Source organism: Sparus aurata, chromosome 15, assembly GCF_900880675.1.
Source record: "Sparus aurata chromosome 15, fSpaAur1.1, whole genome shotgun sequence".
Lineage (NCBI taxonomy): Eukaryota > Metazoa > Chordata > Actinopteri > Spariformes > Sparidae > Sparus > Sparus aurata.
The window spans coordinates 22,565,709-22,586,676 of record NC_044201.1 but is presented as its reverse complement, the minus strand read 5'-3'; the positions used below and the strand labels follow the sequence as shown (position 1 = coordinate 22,586,676).

The following is a 20,968-nucleotide window of genomic DNA, read 5'->3' as shown; positions in this document are numbered from 1 at the left end:
CCTCCCCCTAATGAACTAAAAAAGAGAAGACATTTTCTAGTATCCCTGCTCAATTTTATCCATTCATGACAGAGGAATCCATAAAGAAGCGGTCCTGTCAACTTGTGTCAACATGCAGATTCACATTTTAGGGCATTGAGCAGACACTTTTGTCCAAAGCGACTTACAGTAATTCATACACTGATTCATTTAGAGTCCTCAGATTGCATTGCGCCGAAAAATGGATTGGACTGTTGCGGAAAAAATACCCAATGGATAGGACAGATGTTATGTTGGTCATTCATTACATCCGGTATGTGTTTAAAACTTGTAAGCGGGTTAGGATCCCACATAAGAAAAGAAGAATCCTGTTTCTTGTTGACCACGGAAGCAGAAGTAATCATTAGCGGTTGGAAAAAGTATTGATAATGTGACATCAACAGGATGCATAGTGTCAAAGAAAGCAGCTACATTAGTTAAGAAAGTCCAACCACGACACACCATGCAGTCAGTTGATAATGATGTCAGACTAGCTCGATATGTTTGTTAAGCATGTGATTCAGAGGACAGCAAACGGATTAAGAAGTCCTGTGACTCATGGTCCTGTGGTCATTGATTTTAGTTTGACAAACACGAAAAGAGGCTAATTCTTCAAACTGACTGTGTTTCACAAAGTGAAGCCATAATTCTCAGCGATGGGCACAATGTTTGAGACACAGACCAAAATAAGTCTTAACTAAATCTTTCAGCTGATTCAAATTCGGAGCCACATCAGTTCAAGATCAAGCATGTAAATCCTGAATTTGTGTTGTTTGTCTCAGGGAATATGTTGTCAGCTGTGAAATCAGCCGCTCTCCTACGTCCCACTCACTCCTGAGGGTTGGACGTGACCTGGAAAACTGGCTGAACTGATGGATGTCACATGCAGTGGTGAATGAGTGAGTAGATGAAGAAAAAACTGGAGTCTTTGCGAATACAGAATTTGTTCCACAGTCATCAAAGGCCAGATGGACCAAATGTTATTGTTCGGCTACAGCAAATTCACCTGACGAAATGTGAATGGATCTCATATCATGCCTTATTTTTGTCATGCACCACAACTGTCACTTGGGCTCAGCATCCACAAGTGTGCCCTGCGCCTGTGTGCGCTTTTTTTTTGTCTGGAATCAGAGGACGGCATCGCTTCGGGTCTGAGTTGTCATTCGGTCGTCTGATTTATGAGCACAGGCCCAGACAGTGGAGAGCAGCTGAGCTCTTGAAAGGCACCACAACAAAAAAGGAGGACAGAGTGGCATTGTTTTATCAGAGAGGGTCATTTGTTCTGAAGAAACTTCTCAATAAAAGAACCCCCACTGTTTCATCGTGGTCGTCACGAGCTATTGTTCCTTTATACTCAAACTTTATAATCTGCGCTGTAATAATTCCCAGAATGTGATCATTTGTGAGTCATTAGAATGTAAATCACTTGGCAATTATCATAATCACTTCACAGTACGTACCGTTGCGTAATACTTTAATCTCAGATGAGGACAGGGCTCAGCGCCAAACAAGTAGGAGCCACATCCGACCCGTTGGGGATCCCCAGCAACAATAGTAACATGAACAAACAAAAATATGTTCAAGGAAGGATTCCTTGTTTTTATCTGATATGTTATGTGGTAAGTGGAAAGTGTTGCTCCTGTGAGAGCAGAGGAGTCGACTTAAAGAATGACTATTTTCTGACCGTATTTTTCTCTGTCAAGTCACACAAAAAGGCCAAAACTAACAATAAATAAAAGCCCGATGAAGACAATGTCTCTGTGCAACAGACCTCCATTACTAAAAAAAAAAAAAAACTGACAAGAGAATGATATCACAGTCGGACTGGGTGACACGTTCCTTGTGCGAACTGTTTTATTTTTATTCATTTTCTCACATACTTGAGCAGTGACTGAAAATAGTCTGCATCGAATGCACAATTTGCTCCTGTTTGAGTAACATTTGCTGAAAGCTACAGTTCTCAGCTGTTTTAGGAGTGTTTTGGGTGTTTTAATGCCTCAGCTTGGAAATGATGCAAGTGTAGTTTTCTGCGTACTGCTCTTTGAATATGCTAAACACTTGTTTTGACTATTTTATATGTACAGTGAGTGTATTAAGGAAAAACTATAATGTAGTTTAAAGTTGTTTGTGCTCCAATGCCATTTCGTTACTCTTGAGGTCAGAAAAAGGCATTTTGTTTTGCCAGGCGAACAAGAAACATCTGTTTCAGTGTCCTATATCAATGCCATAAGAAATTAAAGAGGAAAGTTTACTATTTTTATTGGGTGCACAGTCCAGTGGTTCAACAACAGCTCTGAATCTACATCAGGCAGGCCTTGGGCACGAGTTTAACGCTAATTTAAAATAAATATTCAGGAATGGTAAGAGACAAAGTCGGAAAGTATTGAGAAAGAAAAAGCCCCCTTTTTTTTTTTTATTCATGCAAATGCTGAAGTATAATACAGGTTCTGGCAGTTATTGTTCCATACTGTTGGGCTGTGACGTAAACCTGCCAGATGTCTTCAGTTAGGAAGACATTTTTAATTCGTAATCCTGTCTTCTCTGGCGCTTCATCCAATATTTCCCCAGAGACGGACCAACTGGTGACTATCCATTCATATTTCCCCCCCACATCCCTGTGTCATCCAATTTGTTCTCAATTTAACAAGCCATGCTCTCCTGGTTCACATAATACAATCGAGAATCCTTTAATACTCTCCTGTGGACTCTAAGCAAGTTAGCCAACTGCAGTGCATAACGTTAAGGTTATAAGGTATATTGCTAATGGATTGTGGAGTTATTTTTTCCAGAAGAGACAGTTTCCCACCAGATTAGCTCTGGTTCCTCTGAAGATGTCTAGCATTTCGGTCAGTGTTTCCATGAGTTTTAGGGGGAACATTGCAATCAAGGACGTGTCATCAATGGAGGGTGTTGCATGCCCAAATATATCTTGGGTGGAAATACTCATTTAAAGGTTTTATATGAGGTCTATTAACTGTGCTTCATACCTGTCTGATTGGGCTTTATTTGTGGCAACAGGTACCTGAAGTTTTCATGAACTCACCTGAGAAGACATCCAGGTAGGGCACTGTGTTACTGGAGCTCTTCCTTACATGATGTGCTCTCCTGGAGCCCAGTGTCCAGTAAGTCCCACCGGTGTAACTCCTCTCTGGCGTGTCCTGCTCTGGGAATTTGGCCCCACCAACCTGCTGTCCTCTTAGCTCATCATCTGTTGACCAGTCTGAAGACACACCAAGGGCCCCAGCAATGGAGCAGGACCTCTGCTTGTGCCTCTTGAACCCCTTGGCCCCGTTGGATTCAACCTCAGCAGCAGTGGTGTCTATTTTCCTGGGAACATTAGGGCTGGTAAGAGGGGAGCCGATTGGAGAGGTGAGCTGCCTGGTGGTGGTCTTAACATAGGAGGGGTGGACTGGAGGGTAGAGTTTGACGGTGGAAGGGGAGCCGGAGGACGTCCGTCTTGGCTGAGAAACATGGGCGTCTGGTGTTAGCTGGCCAAAAGATAAACTACTCTTCCTCCTTTTCAGAGACAGGAAGTCCCGCCTCATCAGTTCCTCTTCGCCCTCCCTCTCCATGGACAGGTCCATGCTGCTTACACTTTTGTGAGGCCCCATCGGCGCTGCACCTGCCACCACAGGTTCCAAGCGGACACATGGAACGCATATGTTTTTGCTCAGCTGTGGGTGCATAAGTGGGCTCTCCAGGTCATCCTGGGGTTCCTCAGCACTCTCATATGAGTTGGTGGTATTTGTAGTGTCAGGGAAGCTGTATGTGCTGTTGGTCTTTGGGAAAAGGCTGCCACTGCTTCGCTCTGTGTCTGCGGCTGAAGATGGCGGACCACTCTCGCTCAGGGACCCTGGACCGGATGAATTTCTTGATATGGGTATTTCCTGACTTTCGTTCTCTAATTTCTTAAAATCTCCACTTACTTCTTCAGGTACACATTCACTACCAGGAGGGGGAGAGAAAACTCCCATATCCAGATTTAACAGCTGGAGAGATGTTACCTTCTCAGGGGCTATTCTCCCCTCGGCCACCATTTCTAGCACCCTGTCATCGGCCACACATTGGTCTCTGATGGTCTGCTGGATGTCAGATAGCAGGTCTTCATTTTCTGCTGTTGCCGAGTGAAAACTATAAAGGTCAGCATCCGATCCCGAGCTTGTTTTCCGGCTGGTCTCATCCACCAGAGATTGGTGACTGTCCGCGATCAAGCGGCTTAGATCCCCCGTGACATCTGATAGCATGCCCATTTCGTCCGCTGACAGGCTCGCCTCCGCAGAAGGCTTGAGTCCTGCTTTGCCAACCTGTGCTGACCTCCCATCTTCCACCATGTCATCCTTAGACAACCCTTTCGCCTTGGATAAACTCTTCCTGATCTTCATCCCCGAAAACACAGAGCCCTTCGACTCCGACTTAGATTTCTTCTTCCCGTTGCTGTGGGACTTTTTGGATTTTTTGTCCACGTCCCTCTCATCAGCATCACCATCACAGACATCCCCTGCTGCTGCTGCTGCTCCAGCACTTCCTCCTCCTTTCTTCTGCTTTGCTTCCTGGTTCCCCATGTTCCTGAGCAGGCGGACACCCTTGGCTAACAGGCCATGCTGCTGGGGTCGAGACTGGGCATGCTGGGCGTCCTCCTGGGCTGCTACTGATGCTCTTCCTCTGTTGGTCTGAGCCCTTTCAGAGCTGCTTAATCCCTGCTGTCTGCCCACCACAGTTAAAGGCAGCTGTGAGAATGATGCTGCCTCCCCCAGCGCCACTGATGCTGCTGATGATGAAAGGAGGAGGAGACTGGCACTGACAGCCGCGGGCTCGTTACCACTCACTCCTCGCTCTCCCCCCCTCCCCTGCACAGCCTCTCTGACTCCCTGATCCTTCCTCTCTTTTCGCCCCTCCTCTCCATCCCCATCTGCTCCTGCACGCTCAGCTGTCTTGCATAACGGGCTGCTGTTTGAGCGAGCAACGCGCTGATGCTCCGGAGTGCGCTGCCCTTGTCCGTTTTCGACTGACCGGGGAAGAAATTGCTTTGGATGCTGCTGCTGCTGCTGCTGCTCTAAAATGCACTGCTGTTGCTGGTGTTGTTGATTAAGTACCGAGTGCTGTTGTTTACGGAGGAGGCTGGTAACACTGCTCTTCCTCCTGCCTTTGAAAGTGGTGGTGAAGAAACTCTCTTTCAGAAAGGGCACTTGGGTCTCCACTGTCTTTATTGTCTGCATCCTGATCGATGAAGCTTCATCCGGAGAGGCACTCTACACTGACGTGGAGGGAAAAGAAGAACAAATTAAAATCACTTTAATTTATTTTATTTCCAAGCAGCATTCACCACAGCAGAAGAGAGGCAGCCTGTCATCAGTGGAGTCATGGGGTAAAGGTTCAACATAAGGGCGAGCTGACATAAGCAAGCCTATGTCTCATGTTGCTGTGCAGTGTGTACATGTTTTGTATACAGTGATCATAAACTCTTTACTCCTGTTTTGACTGTTTGTTCCTAAAAATTGTACACTTCTTGAGTAAATTAACTTTCAACATTCCATCACTGAATACATGTATAATTTACATTTACTTTTGATACTCAAAGTATCTGATATTAAATGTTTGTCAGACTTTGGCTTTTGGGTACTTTTTACAACACTGATTACAATGTGGGCTCATCTAAAAATGCTGCGCTGAAAGGAATAGTCGATTAATCCATTTTTATAATCTATGCATAGTCTTTTACTCTTTATCAAAAACAGCAAAATGGTGGTGAATTCAATTTCCTCATAAGTGAATATTTGCCGGCTTTCTTCTTCTTTTATGATATCAAACTAAATATCTGCGGTCAACTGTTGGGCTCTGGGAACGTGTGATGGACATTCTTACCAACTCTAACAACAACTTATAACTGAGAAAATAATCGGCAGACTAATCTTTAATAAAGTTAGATTAGTCTCAAATCAAACTGCCATCTCCAGATAAATGGAGGTGTAAGAATGTTCTCTGGTGATACAAATTATGTCTCCAGTTAAAGACACAGTACAGCATATTACTGGTAAATATTACATTTATATATTAAAGAGCTAATAGAGGACATTTCTTCAGGCCTGCATCAGTGCACGCCTGGGAACTGATTATTTCCTCTGGGTGTGGTACAGACAAAATAGAAACCAAGTTAGACAGTTAACAGTAATTATAGTGTCAAAATTAAGTGGTTTGAAGTTACAATTCAAATAAAGTAAGTGAAACTAATTACACAGAAGCGACAACAAAATAAACAAATACATGAATGACACATTCTTGAAATTAGGATCCTAATTAACAGAAAAATATTTACCAAAAAGTAGAAGTGCGTACGAACACAATAACTGATAAAAGTTTATTTTTTCTTGAGCGTTTGAGAACATCTTGGTCTGTTTTCGGTTAAAACCAACAAATATTAAGTCAAAACTTTGCAGCACAAGTCACATTTGTAACATTTAAAGTCAAATTGGTAATCAAACACATGAAATGGTAAGAAAAAAAAGTATGTAAACCTCTTTGTTAAAGATTTTTAACTTAGCAATGACAGTGTACTTGCCTGATGGGTGGATTCTCCTCAGTGGATCAGCACAGACTGAAGAAAACAACACAAATGGGTGTTTGTCTCTGCCTATGAGCCGCTCCTTAGCCATGGGTCACATGAAGTTGGTATTTTCCTCATCACATGCCTGGTGTCCCTGGACATCTTCCATTAGCACTGTCTGAGACGCCCCCACTAACTTCATCAGGATTCATCATGGGAACATACACAACTGTGTAACAGTCAAAGACCACCCTTTTGTTTATTCAGTTTCTGGTTAATATTAGACACAGTCTTAATGCTGTGGTGCTGACAGACAGTGATGCATTGATTATATTTAACACAAAAATTGGACCAAATTCCACCACCACCACCACCACCACCTCCTCCTCCTCCTCCTCCTCCTCCTCCTCCTCCACCGCCTCCTCACATTTAGCCAACTAGTATTTTCTACCTTTAGATTGTTGCTCCCTGGTGCCACTTTTAAGTCCTTCTCTCTAATCAAGAAACACGTTTCAGCTGTGTCCTCCCAGTATAAGTAGTTACCAGACATGTCAGAAGGCCTAATGGCTAATTTAAACAACTGAAGGTTTCGGAGGTGGGTGGATATATGATCACTAAATCACAAAAAGAAAAACATATTTAGTGCTGAGGTAATAAGGTCCTACTTATTAGGGTGCTGGCTGTGTGTTTTACATTACTTTGAAAAAGCAACAATTCCAAATTTGGTGGTTTTCTTACAAGCAGCAGATAAGCATTTCTTGAAAACAAATCCCTCAACAACAAAAAAACACACTATAAAGGTCATAATAAAAGCAAACAGTGAACCTATTCAGCTACATTTTACAGTCCTATGTTGTTGGTGTAGAGGTTTGTGGTATCTTTTGCCGGCTATAAAGCTAGAATAGAATGCACTCTATGGGAGTGGAAAGTCCCTGGCTTCTGGCTTTTACACAATGAGACAGTAAAAAGTAAGTATTAACATCCCTGTCCCATATCTACAGCTGATATGACACATATAACAACCAGCAACAATACTAACTTTTCTTTTTCTTTCACTTTTTTTTTTTTTTTTTTTACCAGTGGCAACATGCTTAATAACTGGATACTAAACTTGCAAAAATAGAATAAAACAAGCAGAGAGTCACCCAGCCCCCATTAATAATGGCTCTTAGACAAGGCACCCACCTGCTTTAGTGGGTTGCTGTGGTCACAGAGGTGTGCAAAAGTGTCTGGGCAATACTAATACTCATTTATTTGAGCTCATCCTTAGAAAATTAAGGTTAAAATAAATCAACGTGAGGGCAGGGGAACATGGCCTTGAAATAATATTGTGATATTCTTAGGCTATACCATGATTGACAATATATATTTTAGTTTTTTGAAATATAATCAAAAACATACTGGATGACATTCACAAATAATAACACAATTATATTTTTGACAAATAATAATCAGTAATGTGGATATAATGACTAAGTATGTCGAGACAATGACTTCACTTTACTGTAATTCAGCCTTTATACACAGGAAAAGACAAGATTTATGTCATATCATAATATAACGATAGCAGATGATATATAGTGACAGTAACATTGGTATACTGTCCAGCCCCAATCAAGATACAAATGAATATAACACAATCATGAATTGTGACACACATGCAAAAAAAAAACATAAGCGTTTCTGTCAAAAAGTTTTTTGTTTGTTTATTGACTTAAAATATGAGTATGATCAGCATACTTGAAATGTAACAAAATGTTTGTGTTTTACCATTTTGGTAGTTTACATTCCCAATATTTAAGTACAAAATTCTCATATTTTGACGAAGAATCTATTATGACACTGGAGCACATTGTGTTGAAAGCAGACAAAATATCCACTAATGACAGGCATGGGATAATTTCTAAAAATCTCTTCTGCATACAGCACATAAGTCCCACCAATATGTGTGACCATGGCATCTAACATCCACTCGTCCTCCACTATAACAGCTGTCCTAATACAGTTTATCCTTTAATACCTGCTGCACAAATATTCAAGATTTGGGTGTGGCGTCAATGTAAAAAACAACAACTTAAGATAAGAATAATATAATGTGCAATACAATAAAAACTGAAATAAATTCTTGCTTTGCTTTACATCTTTAAGCAGACTTATGTTGTAAAAACCTGACGCACTGTAGACCAAAAACAGCTGTTGATTGTATTTACAAATCAATTGCTGTAAGTCGATTTAATTCATACATTTAAAGAAGAAAAAACTTCACCCATAAATAATATGAAATTAAACACAAAAAATTGGTTATGACAGAAAAGAAGTTAAAATATTGTACCTTCAATGTTTTTTTGTCTTCATATTAGCAGAATGGGATTTTAAATACTGCACTGACAATGAAACAGCCTGGACAACATGTCTTTCTTACACCACTAGAGGCTGCCATTGCTCCACTACATCAACGATGAGCGGCCTTTTACAAAGAGTTCCTCAGAATCATCATGTTGTAGAAATTTAAAAGATAGTGTAAAACCAAAACACACATCTTTATAAATGGACATCTTTGTGTTTTTCGCAATCGATCATTGTGTATCAAGTCAGAAATATCCAAATGTACACAAACAGAATATCATTATTGTATAATCATTACTCGTGACAGAAAACCGCAAGTACATAAAAACACAGCCAATGTACTTTTAATTGTCTCCACCATAAAAACCACAACAATCACATTGAACACAACAGCAGTTCACTGACTGTGGTGCCACACAGAATATTCACAACTCAGTTCATCAGAATAATCATTTTTCAGACTGGCTCAAAATCTCAGGAATATCTAGAAAAACCAAAGATGAATATCACAAAACAAAACAAACAAAAAAAAAAACAGATCTCTGTCGACTAAAAGTAAGGACACAAAAGAAGTCTTTATATTTCATCAGACACAGGAAAGCTATATCCATTTAGAAAGGCAAATGTACAGAGGTTCTGATAAAAACACATGCCAATCAAGAGGACGGCAGGTCTAATCAGTACAATGCAGAAGCCTGTGAACACAAAACAGTTTTGTCCTGGCTTTCAGTGAAGAATTACAGATACAAATTTTTGTTTGAAATGCAAAACCACTCTGCACGTTACAGATCTAGCTACCCACAGAAAGAAATGATAATAAATGTGAATCCCCAACCCTGTGACAAAGAGATCCTTCCCCTTGTGTCAATTGCACTTCAATAATTCACCTGCAATGCATTTTAAAGCCCTTTTCTAATATGTTCCACTCAGTTCATTTCCTCTCAGCCGTCCTCACATGTACTAAGGTGAAATGGTAAACAATTCTTCGAGGACAGAGGGAAGGCTTTCATTTCTGGACCCCACCTTAAACAACCTTTCTGCATACACACAGCTCTGCTATACGGATGCACCGACACAAACACGTACCTCAAGACCACCACATAGGACTGCTGTGCTTGAAATATCAGCAGAGAAACACATCTAGGATCTCTAAGCAAAGGAACTCCACAGAAACAACAACATGGATGTTTCTTTTCCTCGTCCTATGTTAAATCTTTTTATTCTCGGTTTCAACTATCCAAACCTTCTGTCTTTTATGTGGACTCCCTGGGAATTCTCCTGTGGAAGACCACTGACTGAGCAGACTGCCTTTGTTGGAACTGCTGCTTCCTCCTTTTTTTCTGGTCCCAGCGGCAGAGCAGTATCATCTTAAAAGTTGTACGGAAAGTCTTGTTGCACAAGGCGTAGCACATGGGGTTGACAGTGCTGTTGACGTAGCACAGCCAGTACCCGACTGCCCACAGGGTCTCCGGGATGCAACCTTTACAGAAGGCATTGACCAACACCATAATGTTGTATGGTGTCCATGTGATGATGAAAGCAAAGAGGATGGCACTGAGTGTTTGAGCTGCCTTCTTCTCCTTCACTAAGGACATGCGCTTCCTCTTGGTGATCTGAGTCCGAGCTCGAGCTGCAAAACGTTTCGCCATAGCTGCCTCTTTGAAAGACATTGGGACAGAGGGGGATTTAGTAGTGGTGCTGGTGGTAGTACTGTCAGTGGCAGTTGTTGTAGCTGTTGTGGGATCATCCAGATTGCCTTGGTTAGAAGTAGCCTGGATGGCAGGCATTGACTGAATCTTGCGTGAACAGAAGCGTTGGTGGTAGCTATTTTCTGAATTGTTTGCTCCATCTGGAGTACTGGCGGCAGTGGTATTGGTGGTGAGTGTTGAGAGGCTGTCTCGGCTATACTCTGCTCCCCTGAGGGGATCTTCCTCTGAGGCTGCATCCAGATCCTCACATGAGGTGAGTTGGGAGTTGACAGCAGCCTTTATACCAGGCAGGCTGAGAACAATGGAGAAAATAGCATGACTCTGGGAAATCATCTCTCTGCCCCCACAGTCCTCATCCTCTGAAGACCCAGACTGGTCCAGTGAGGCTGCAGCATCATTGTTGTTCCAGCTGTCGCTGCTGCTCTGGTCTGGATCACGATCCCTCTGCCTGAGACTACCAGGTCTCCAAGAACGAACCCCAGGCCAGCAGTGGAAGCGCCCAACCAGCTCCCGACACGTGCTCTTTCTCTTAGACAACCTGGTCAGCTCGTAGCTGCTGCAACTTCTTGAACTTCCTGTTTGATGGACAAAACGAGCTCTCTCGCCAGCACCATTCCCACTTCTTCCTGCCATCGCACCACGTCCTCCTGAACCCTGCAACCCAGCTAACTCTTTCGAACGGTTCTGCGTCTCCTTGTAAATGCGCCAGTAGAGAACACTCATTATTGTCACAGGCAGGTAGAAAGCTGCCACGGCTGTGCAGAAGGTTATTGTGGGCCGTGTGAGGAACTGAATGTAGCACTGATCTAAGGGAACTGTTCTTTCACCCTCAAAATACTGCCAAAGTAGGATGGCTGGGGCCCACAACACAAGAGAAACAAACCAGGCCAGGCCGATCATGATCCCAGCTCGCCTTGTGGTCCGTTTGGCCCTGTAGGTCAAAGGCCTGGTGACTGAAAAGTAGCGGTCAAAGCTGATGACCAGTAGATTCATAACTGATGCATTGCTGGCCACATAGTCTATAGCCAGCCACAAGTCACAGGCCCAGGTGCCCATGGCCCAGTAGCCCATCACAAGATAAGCCGTGTAGAGATTCATGGAGATCACCCCGATGATGAGGTCAGCGACAGCCAAGCTCAACAGGAAGTAGTTATTGACCGTCTTTAGCTGGCGATTCACCTTGAAGGATACCACTACCAGGATGTTTCCGATGATGGTGACCAGTGACAGCATGCCTGTCAGCAAGACAATGAGGACAACCTGCCACATAGGGTGACCACCCAAGGGATCGAGGATTGCAGTCCCATTCTTGGATTCTGCAGTAAGGTTTAAGAGTTTGCTGGTGGAGGATGAATTATCATCCAGGGTATTCACATGAAAAGCTGTCCAGGAGGCTCCTCCAGTTCCTCCTTGGTGGAGGGCATTGGATTGAGGGTAGGCTCCGGCTGCTGGGGTCGAGGTGTTGGCAGTCAGGAAGAGACCAGGGTCTGTGCTGTTTGAGCTCATTGTTATGTCCTGGCATATTCTAAAGAGAGACAGAAGGATAGAAAAGGGAGGTAGGAAGAGACAGATAGGGAGGGAAGAAGAACTTGGCACAAGAGGGAGACGGAGAAAGGGGGAAAAGGATAGAGTGACAAAGAGAATGAAACAGAGAAAGGACACATGAGTAGGTAAGTGACATTCCTATTCATATCCAGCAGGTGAGGCTAGAAACCCATTCTACCAAATTAAGTGTCTGAAAAAGGCACATATGTTCAGCTCTAGCTGGTCTAGCCTGTTAAATAATCACTCATCATTTCATTTGTAGACTATCTGTATGCACACTATAAATTCATTGCAAGCCATATATTAGATTACAACTTGACATTTGAATCAACGAGGCTAGACAGCCAGCACTTTTGACAGCGATCAAGTCCTGTATCTTAGAACACCCAAGAAAATTGCAAAGACATATCACCTACACACAGGTAAGAAATTGGGATTGGGACCTTGCATTAGATTAGTGCCTTTGACAGGGGTGGTTTCCTCCTGTCGGATCAGGTGTGGAGGTGCACGCCGGTGATCTTAATTCAAAATTTAGCTCTGGTGTCTGGTGGCAGCTCTGGTGTCAGTCTGTTTGTCAGTGTGTCAGTCAAACGCAGAGTGTAGTTATACCATTCAAACTGTGTGGATGGATTTTTCTAAAATATGAACACGACACAGCGGGTACCTGTCTGTATCAAGCCGAAGACTAAAATACTGACAGGGCCATGTTGTTGGCTCCAGCTCGGCTATAACATTATACAGACATCATCCTGAGTATGAGCTTACAGAAGCACAAAGAATGGAGGACAAAGAGAAGACAAATTAGTTGAGGAAGCTCTCCTGGGAGGTATTCTGGCATTTCTTCCTGTCTGAATACAGATTTATTTGATGTCAATTAAATGATGCAAATGATACCCCAGTGCTGGTTCATTTGCCAGCACATTTGATCCTTTAAGAAAAATAAAGTTAAAGACATATTTTGTGACAGAGAAAGCTATGCAGGGAGAAAAAATTCGTAATGGTGAAATCGAGAGACAATTAGCACTGCATGAGCCAATAGCAGCATCATCCTGGAGAGCAGAAAGTGCTGTTTGTTGTTTGATTGGAGATCACTTCAGGATTGGAAACACAAACAATAAACAGAAGATCCTGCTGTTTCTGTCAAAGTGGTTCTTGATAATTGGATAATAATGTGAGGAACTGCCATTTTATAAAGCAGCATGCGCAATTGCATTTTTAAGTTTTGCTGTGCAATCATTTGTTACTACCGTGGTAGTTTGCACTCAGATGTGTGCATGTGTATAAAAGAAGAGATGCTTGATAACAAACATGGCAAAGAGATGAACATGTACAGTTCATTATAAGTAAATGTCCCTACTGTTACTATCGTGTATAAATGAATGCTGGTTTGTATAAAACTGACAAATCTCATTCAGTATTGTTCTTTGGAATATTACCAACATTGTCTAATTCAAGAAAACATTCTGTTAACAACAGTTAATAACAGTTTCAAAAAAATGGAAAAGGAAATTATTTTGATGGTTCAGTCTCTTGTAACTGGGTGAATGGTGTCTCTGTCTCAGCCACTCCGCCCCTCACCACTTGTTTCTGCACTATGTAGCTTCAGTGAGAGGGTCGGATCACAGCGTTACATACATGTTGACTCAAATTACAAGTTTTTTAATACATAACATTGTTATAAGGGTTTTTTTTGTTTGTAGTCAGCACCTACATTATGTTTGACAAGTTGTTACAGACCTTGGATTTGTATTTATGACAGTGATGTTGCACTCAGAAACTTTGGGGGGGCGCCAAATCTCACAAAATGCCAATTTCGACATAATGTTGCTTTATGTGGACAGGGATATAGCTCAGGTTGAGACATACCATGAATAAAAATGTGTTTATCAGGATGCTAATTGCTACTTTTTGACAACTGGTACAGTCAATACTATGAATTGGATTCACTTACAAACTACAGTGTTTTGTTGAGCGAACTGCAGAACACAACCACATGCTTTCTTTTCATTGTGAAAGCCATGAACATGGTGTTCTTCTGCTGACGTTATTGACAACAGTTCCATTTTAAACCTGTCACTAACCAACACCGGTCTGTGTGAAGGGAACAAACAACAACCTGTTACCATGGCGGACGAGTTATATCATCAAACGCGTCAAAAAAAAACACACACACACACACACACACACCATTTACACTAATATACAGACAAACCCATATGCTGGCAACTTGTAAAACCACAATAACACACGCACACTATTTCATCCCACAGGCACAGGTATTTGAAGCTGAGTGCCGCACCTGTGCCTTGACAGAATCTCAGACTTCCCGCAGAGCAGTTAAAGAACCGCAGTAGCCAACAGCGACTGACAGCCATTTGTGACACTGAGCGCACACCGCTCCAACTATTATCTGGAGGCTCCTCGCTATTCCACTGTGGACATGTATCCCCTGCATCCATGCACGTATGGGGAGAGCATGCTCTCACATTTCATGCATATACTGTTTATGTAAGTACAGTATGTGAAGAACAAAACCAGATGTAATCATTTATATACAATTATATAAATATATTAATACAATACAATAATTTAATCAGCTAGGTGTATATTACAAATATGTAGTATTAAACAAAATTGCCAACAAGAAACAAACTTAAAAGCCTCTTCAGAAAACAGAGGCTTCTTTTACAGTTCTGACACAGCAAAGTCTACTGAGCGTGTGAGACTGCAATGTGCTGCTAATAAGTGTTAAATATATTTTAATTGGCTTACGAGGGCAAAATGTGGCTGTGTGAAGATAAGGGGCCCTCACAGTCTTTAATCTGCTACCTGGATTTGTTGTTAACAAAGAAATAAAATCATAAAAGCAAATAATGACCGCCTCAAAAAATCAGACAAATTACAGCACAGCAAGGTGTCCTGTGTGGGGAGTAGAAGCTTAGGAGGCTTGTGTAACAGGGGTAAAAAAGGGTAAATCCTATGGGGATAGGCCAAATGCCGAACTCCCTGCTGCTGTTAAGGCCACAGGAAATAGGCTCAGGTGAGCAGAGATGCCACTCAGATGCAAAGATTTACAGAGCGCAGCGCAGCAAACCACAGATTGGAGAATGTAATGCTGTTAAATATACAGTTTATACTGTGCATGTGTCATGTTTATTCTGTTTTTCATGCAGAACATTGAAACAATATTTACACACAGAGCAATTAAGCCTTGCCGTTGCCTCGAATTGCAACGCATGACGAGCAAAAAATTTGCATCTGCAGTCCCCAGGGGGCAGAAACTGGCTGCGCAACAGACAGATTTTTTTCTCTGCTTGCTTTCCCCTTAAAATTGAACTGACCAAGCCTATGTGAGGGAGATGACAACATCCCTTTCCGGCATGGGTGGGCTGGCTACACTTTTGACAACCAGTCGAGCCGTAACAGCGTCTCCCCCTCCCTCCCTCTCTATCTCCAAGCCCACGTCAAGCCCTGTATCCTAAGTTCGACTCCCAGGCACGTAGGAGGGGTGATTTCAGGTACACAGAGAGATCGATACTCATTTGCCGTGTTGCAGCACAACGTATTCCCTGACATTTTGAGATATTTGTCCCAGCAGGGTTGGACAGTGCAATCCAAGTTGGGTCCAAGGATCCATCTAAATGATTGGGTGACTAACACGGCCATTTCAGGTTTCTATTTTCAGCAACTAATCTAGCCGAGCAGCGATACGAGGGAGATGATGTCCAGCAAGGATGAGTCATGTATCAAGTGCATTTAATAAAGGTTGAAGCTGCTGAATCTTGGCCACTTTGGCTTTCTCCTTGGGTGCCAAAACATACCTTCAGTTAAAAGGGATGCCCTTTCTCAAATTCTATTTTTCCAGTTATTTACTAAGGCAAACAGCCAAGGAGGTTCGGTCAAGAGTCTCTGTGTTTTACAGGAAAATGGAGAATTTTATAAACATGCTCTTTTTCACGATGCCTTGTCTAAAATTTCACAATTTAATTTCCTAATGCTCAGGTCTTATATAATGTGCACTTTTGTGCTGGAGCCAAGTGCAAATATACATGTGGAGTTAGACAGGGGTTTCAGCAGTTTACTCTAGTTTACTCCAGATTACTCAAGGCATTATTGTAAAAAAAAAAAAAAAGAGGCATAAGCAGCTTTAACACACACAAAAAGACTACCTAACGAGGCAGAACAAGAACGACCATGAACTCTGTACTAAATATACTCTCTCTATGAATTTATTTGCTGGACAGGCTAATAAAAACGAATCAACAATTGCAGGGATATTGGACTGACAAAATGACAGTCCGGTATTGGCAATTCCGAGAGCGCAAGTTCAGAATGAATGCAGACATATTGTTAATTAACCCAGCAGATGCCAGCAACAGCTTTATGATAACCATCATTGGCTGGGCCTCGCTCCACTGTTAAATAGTATACATATTGCTGCCTTGTGGCAATACGACAGACGGCTAATGTAGAGGAGAGTCAGGACTTTAACTAATGATCACTGACCATGTTTCAAAAGCAACAATGATTTTGATTTAAATGTAATTCTTGCCGCCAGGGGAGGACTGATGCTATGCCTTACTCCTGTTTATTGACCAGCAGTGATCCGCGGCGGTGACTTCTATGTCGAGCCAACTACCGCTGGAGGGGAAATGTACTTTACCTAATAAAGACATTATAGAGAAGAAATGGGAAAAGTGGAAAGAGAACTAGAGTCTCTGATGAGTGCTGATTTCACAGAGAGTTGACCTAAATTTAAACACATGGACACACAAACTCGCCTGCTAATGTTAGCTTATAGCTAGTGTACAGTAAAGTAATCTGGCTGTTCAAATGATCAAACTCACTTTACGTTTGGTGAACACACAATTAATTTAGGAACTTGTGGAATAAATAAAAGTACACAACTCAACAAATTACATAACAAGGGTCCCGTTGTTTTTAAACATTTTAATGCAGAATCCTACATATAGTATCCTTATAATATCAGATTTTGTAATTTGTGGCTCGGGGGTAGAGCCAGCGTCTTGTTATTGGAAGGTCGTCGGTTCGATTCCCCTGGTCTGCATGCCAAAGTGTCCTTGGGCAAGACAAAGCGTCTGCCCTGAATGTTAATGTAATCTAATAAACAATCTACTGTACTAGACCATCTTAAAACCTCCGCTATCCCTCAAACATGAATGATGGGGTGTCGCACAATAAGGGATAGCACTCGAATAATCCAGGTCATACAGAGTGATAAAATTATCTGAGGGTGTTTGTTTCAGGGTGAAATGTGATCTGGAAAACAATGCCACCACACACACACTGCGGTGTGTAGTTATTGATTTCTGTCTATTGAGCGAAGCTGCTTTGCTGATACGCAGAACCCAGAGTGGAGCAACTCTGACCTAGAAGTTTTATCTTACATTTGCAAATACTACAACAACACATGAAGTGAGCTACAACTGCAGAGGCTAAAAATAGACAATCAAATACTTTGTGATCTGCCCTGTGGGATTATAGGAGGTGATGCCACGACTGCTAATAAGTTGGGAGGTTTAAAATCCATATCTTTGCACAGTTTGACCCAAAGTAAAGACTAAATCTCTCTTAAACAAACGGTGACTAGCAGGGCAAAATGACACTGACACCTGTTAATTACATTGACCAATATTGGGATTACAGATTGAAAAGAGATAACATGTGGTGGGCGTCCTTACATTGATATTAACAATAGTTCTCTTAGAGATATTCCGGTGCAGCACATAAAGAATGTGTCATATGGACCACAAAAAAGGGTCTAACTTGTAATATCCCAAAAGAGCATCCAAGTAACTTTTGAGTTTGTTCACTAAACTGTTATGCAAACTCTGCATTTGAAAGCCTTCTTCATAAATCATCCTCCAGCTGGACACGGAGCACAGGAAGCAATCAGTTGTTCTTTCCCCACCACTTCTGACATGTCGTCCGGTGAAATATCAGAAACACTCTGACAACACCAATCTGTAGACTCATAAATGTCTTCAAACATTCAATTCTTCCCACAACCATATTGGAAAAAGTGTTTGCTCTAGAACAGAGATAAGTACGTAAGAGTAAGAGTTTCTGTTATTATAATTCAACACAGGGCTTTTTGTAGCAAACAACACAGAGGTTGGAAGTAATGAGGTACAACATTCTTTGTTACTTCAGTAGATTTTTCTGTTATCTGTACTTCACTGGAGTATCATTATTTCAAAACCAGGCTTGTTACTTTAGTTTGAATGCATTTGAGGGGAATTATAGATTATTTTTATTAGCCGCCACTGCACGCCGCCTTCCCAACATCACAAGACTGATATCGACCTATCAGTGCTCATCAGCGAGATGAAACAAAGATATAAAAGATGTAAGAAGACAGAGAGGGACATTGTCTGTACAATTACAGTGTTTGTTGAAATGTGCTGAGCCAAAACCCAATGTTTACAATACCAAATGTCTGAATATCAATATCAATTACATTTTAAATTAAATCAAATAGTTTTTCCTACAATTTTATTGGGGTTTATACATGATGAAAGTCACTGGTCCATGAGTGCTTTTCCTTCATACAAGATAAAGGGACTTTGCGGTTGCACAGGATGAGCTAAATCTATCACAAGCTGGTTGGTGATGATGGTACTGCTGCCAGAAGATGGTGGCAAGGGTTGTGAAACAGCTCAAGGCCATCTGTCAGGTACTCACTGCTGACAAGAACAAGCATTTAGTGCCTACTTGGCAGGAGACGGAGTCGCCGGAGTCCACGCGGGACGCTCCAAGGCGACTCTTAAACTTCACAGATTTTCAGTCAGGCCAATCTTAAGTGAGCGTGTTATTATGTGAAGCCTTCACAGCACCTCCTCCGAACAAAAGGCTGTGAAACCTGCCGATGGTGACACAGCTCACAAAGGATGTCCCCCCCCCACACCAATGGTCTGTCTCAGTGAGAAATATGACGAAGGCAAAGATGACAGGCTGGGCAAGACAAAGCTTCAAGACACGAAGGTAACAAGGATTATGCCGTCAAAACGATGGCGGTGTCTGATGGTTGAGGGTGGCTACCATCCAAAAACTTCAAAAGGCATTTAGAGGAGAAGCTGTGGAGGAGGCGGCGGAGCCAGCTGCTTCAGCTCCACCTGCCAAGAGGTACAGATAGTTAGAGGCTATTCAACTTGTCTTTTCAAAGCCCTTTCGATCGGGGCATCTCTGTGACCAGTTCAACCTCTGACAGGATTTTAGGAGGTAGCTCTAAAAACAGCTCCTCTGTCAGCAACTTTACTGAAGAAACTTTTCTGTTCAAACTTGACCTATGCTGCTTGAAGTTGAAGTTGAAATCAAACCCAATTTTTGATATTATTTAGGATCTGCTGTCTTCAGTGTATGTGAAATGTATTTGCATTCCGCCATTGCGTCCCTAGAGTCAAATTGCCTTCACACGCGAGAGGGGTTCACAGGAGCTAATGAACCAGAGTAACTGAGCCCCGCTATTTACCGTTCACTCTCCTACAGCTGTATACGAGCTCTATTAAGTCACTGCTAATGCAAACCATTTCTGCTGTCGCTGCTCAACATTAAAAGCACTCAACGAGCCGTGGCACTCTGGTGGCTCACCTGAAAGAGCCTGCGCCCCATTTAGGGGGTGCCTGTATGAAACATTGTGTCAGATGCTCTCGACATCACCGTATGAAACCTTCGACTGTTCTGCGCGTACAGTGCATCTTACCTGCCAACATTTACAGTAGCAGCCGTAACAGCGTAAACAGTAAGCTGCTATTTTGTTCTGTTGGTCCTCGAGAACGTCCCCAGACTCCATTAATAAATAATGCAATGTTGTGGGTGTTGAGTTGTGAGAAACTTTGTGGTAAAACTATCTTCGACAAATTCCTCATTATCTCGGCTTTCTTGTAAATTCGGCAAAATGTTATGACGGAAATTATGAAGCCTGCGTGTTTATTTGCATGAGGAGCAGAGAAATGAGATCCGATCAAAACATTTCTGCTGTTTTCATTGTAACTACTGTTGGGTGTTACCAAATTAAAATAAATAAAGCGTCACTATCAAAGTAATGAATAACTTCCTGATGGAAGCAGGCATGGATGGCATCTCTGTCGTTGCCTGTACGTGTTTTCTGGATTGTTTGACTGACTGTCTAGTGAACAAAAGAAATTAAATAACTTCTTCTGAGTTAAATGACAAAAGCCTGTGAAGCATGACCACGTCTCCTTGATTAGAGGCATCATATGTCTGATAATGCTGAAAAATTATGCGGCAGAAATGTTTGTCTTTGCCTATCTGCTCCGCTCCCAAAACTAACATGACATTCAAACTGGGGAACATCCCCATCTGCTGACATCGTGCTTGAATTTCAGACACGTTGATCCTTACAGCTGTCTCTGAAGCATTTACCGTCCAAATTTGGGTTTTGGTGTAAATACAACACATTTGGTATTAATATTAGTATTGGTGCTACCAAGAACATCACACGGAGTCAGTTAGGGACACGTTCAACTTTACAAATGTCTCTGCAAATGTTAAAAGGCCTGTTTTCTCCGACAGTGAGTCCAACGCACGAGAAATGTCTCTCTCAAAAAGCAGCCAGCCATTCATCCCTTATCACAAACAGCGCGTGAGAGGTTTCTCTGCAAGTAGCAAACATTAGAGGATGTGCCGAGCAGATAAGGTAAATTAAAAAGTCTGAAAATAATGGTGAGTTCATTGCACTGGATGACAGGAAACTCTCCGTGGCAGAAAACATTTAGGAAGAATGTGGCGGACTGAAACATTGAATTGATCCCTCAGTTCTGATACC

At 42.2% G+C, this 20,968-nt stretch overlaps 2 protein-coding genes across 4 annotated transcripts in view; both read right to left on the bottom strand.

Moving 5' to 3' along the window:
• Positions 1-5,234, bottom strand: part of fmn2a (formin 2a) — a 48,778-nt gene extending 43,544 nt beyond the window's left edge. Inside the window, exon 1 of one of the 2 annotated variants that reach the window (XM_030440926.1) lies at positions 3,062-5,234. In XM_030440926.1, coding sequence (XP_030296786.1) covers positions 3,062-5,234 — 2,173 coding nt within the window. The remainder of the gene's footprint in view (positions 1-3,061) is intronic. The other variant, XM_030440927.1, reaches the window with a different exon arrangement.
• Positions 5,235-8,249: 3,015 nt separating this feature from the next.
• Positions 8,250-20,968, bottom strand: part of chrm3a (cholinergic receptor, muscarinic 3a) — a 90,252-nt gene continuing 77,533 nt past the window's right edge. For both annotated transcript variants that reach the window (XM_030440928.1, XM_030440929.1), the window contains exon 3: positions 8,250-12,139. In XM_030440928.1, the coding sequence (XP_030296788.1) occupies positions 10,159-12,120 (1,962 nt within the window). In that variant the 5' untranslated portion in view covers positions 12,121-12,139 and the 3' untranslated portion in view covers positions 8,250-10,158. The remainder of the gene's footprint in view (positions 12,140-20,968) is intronic.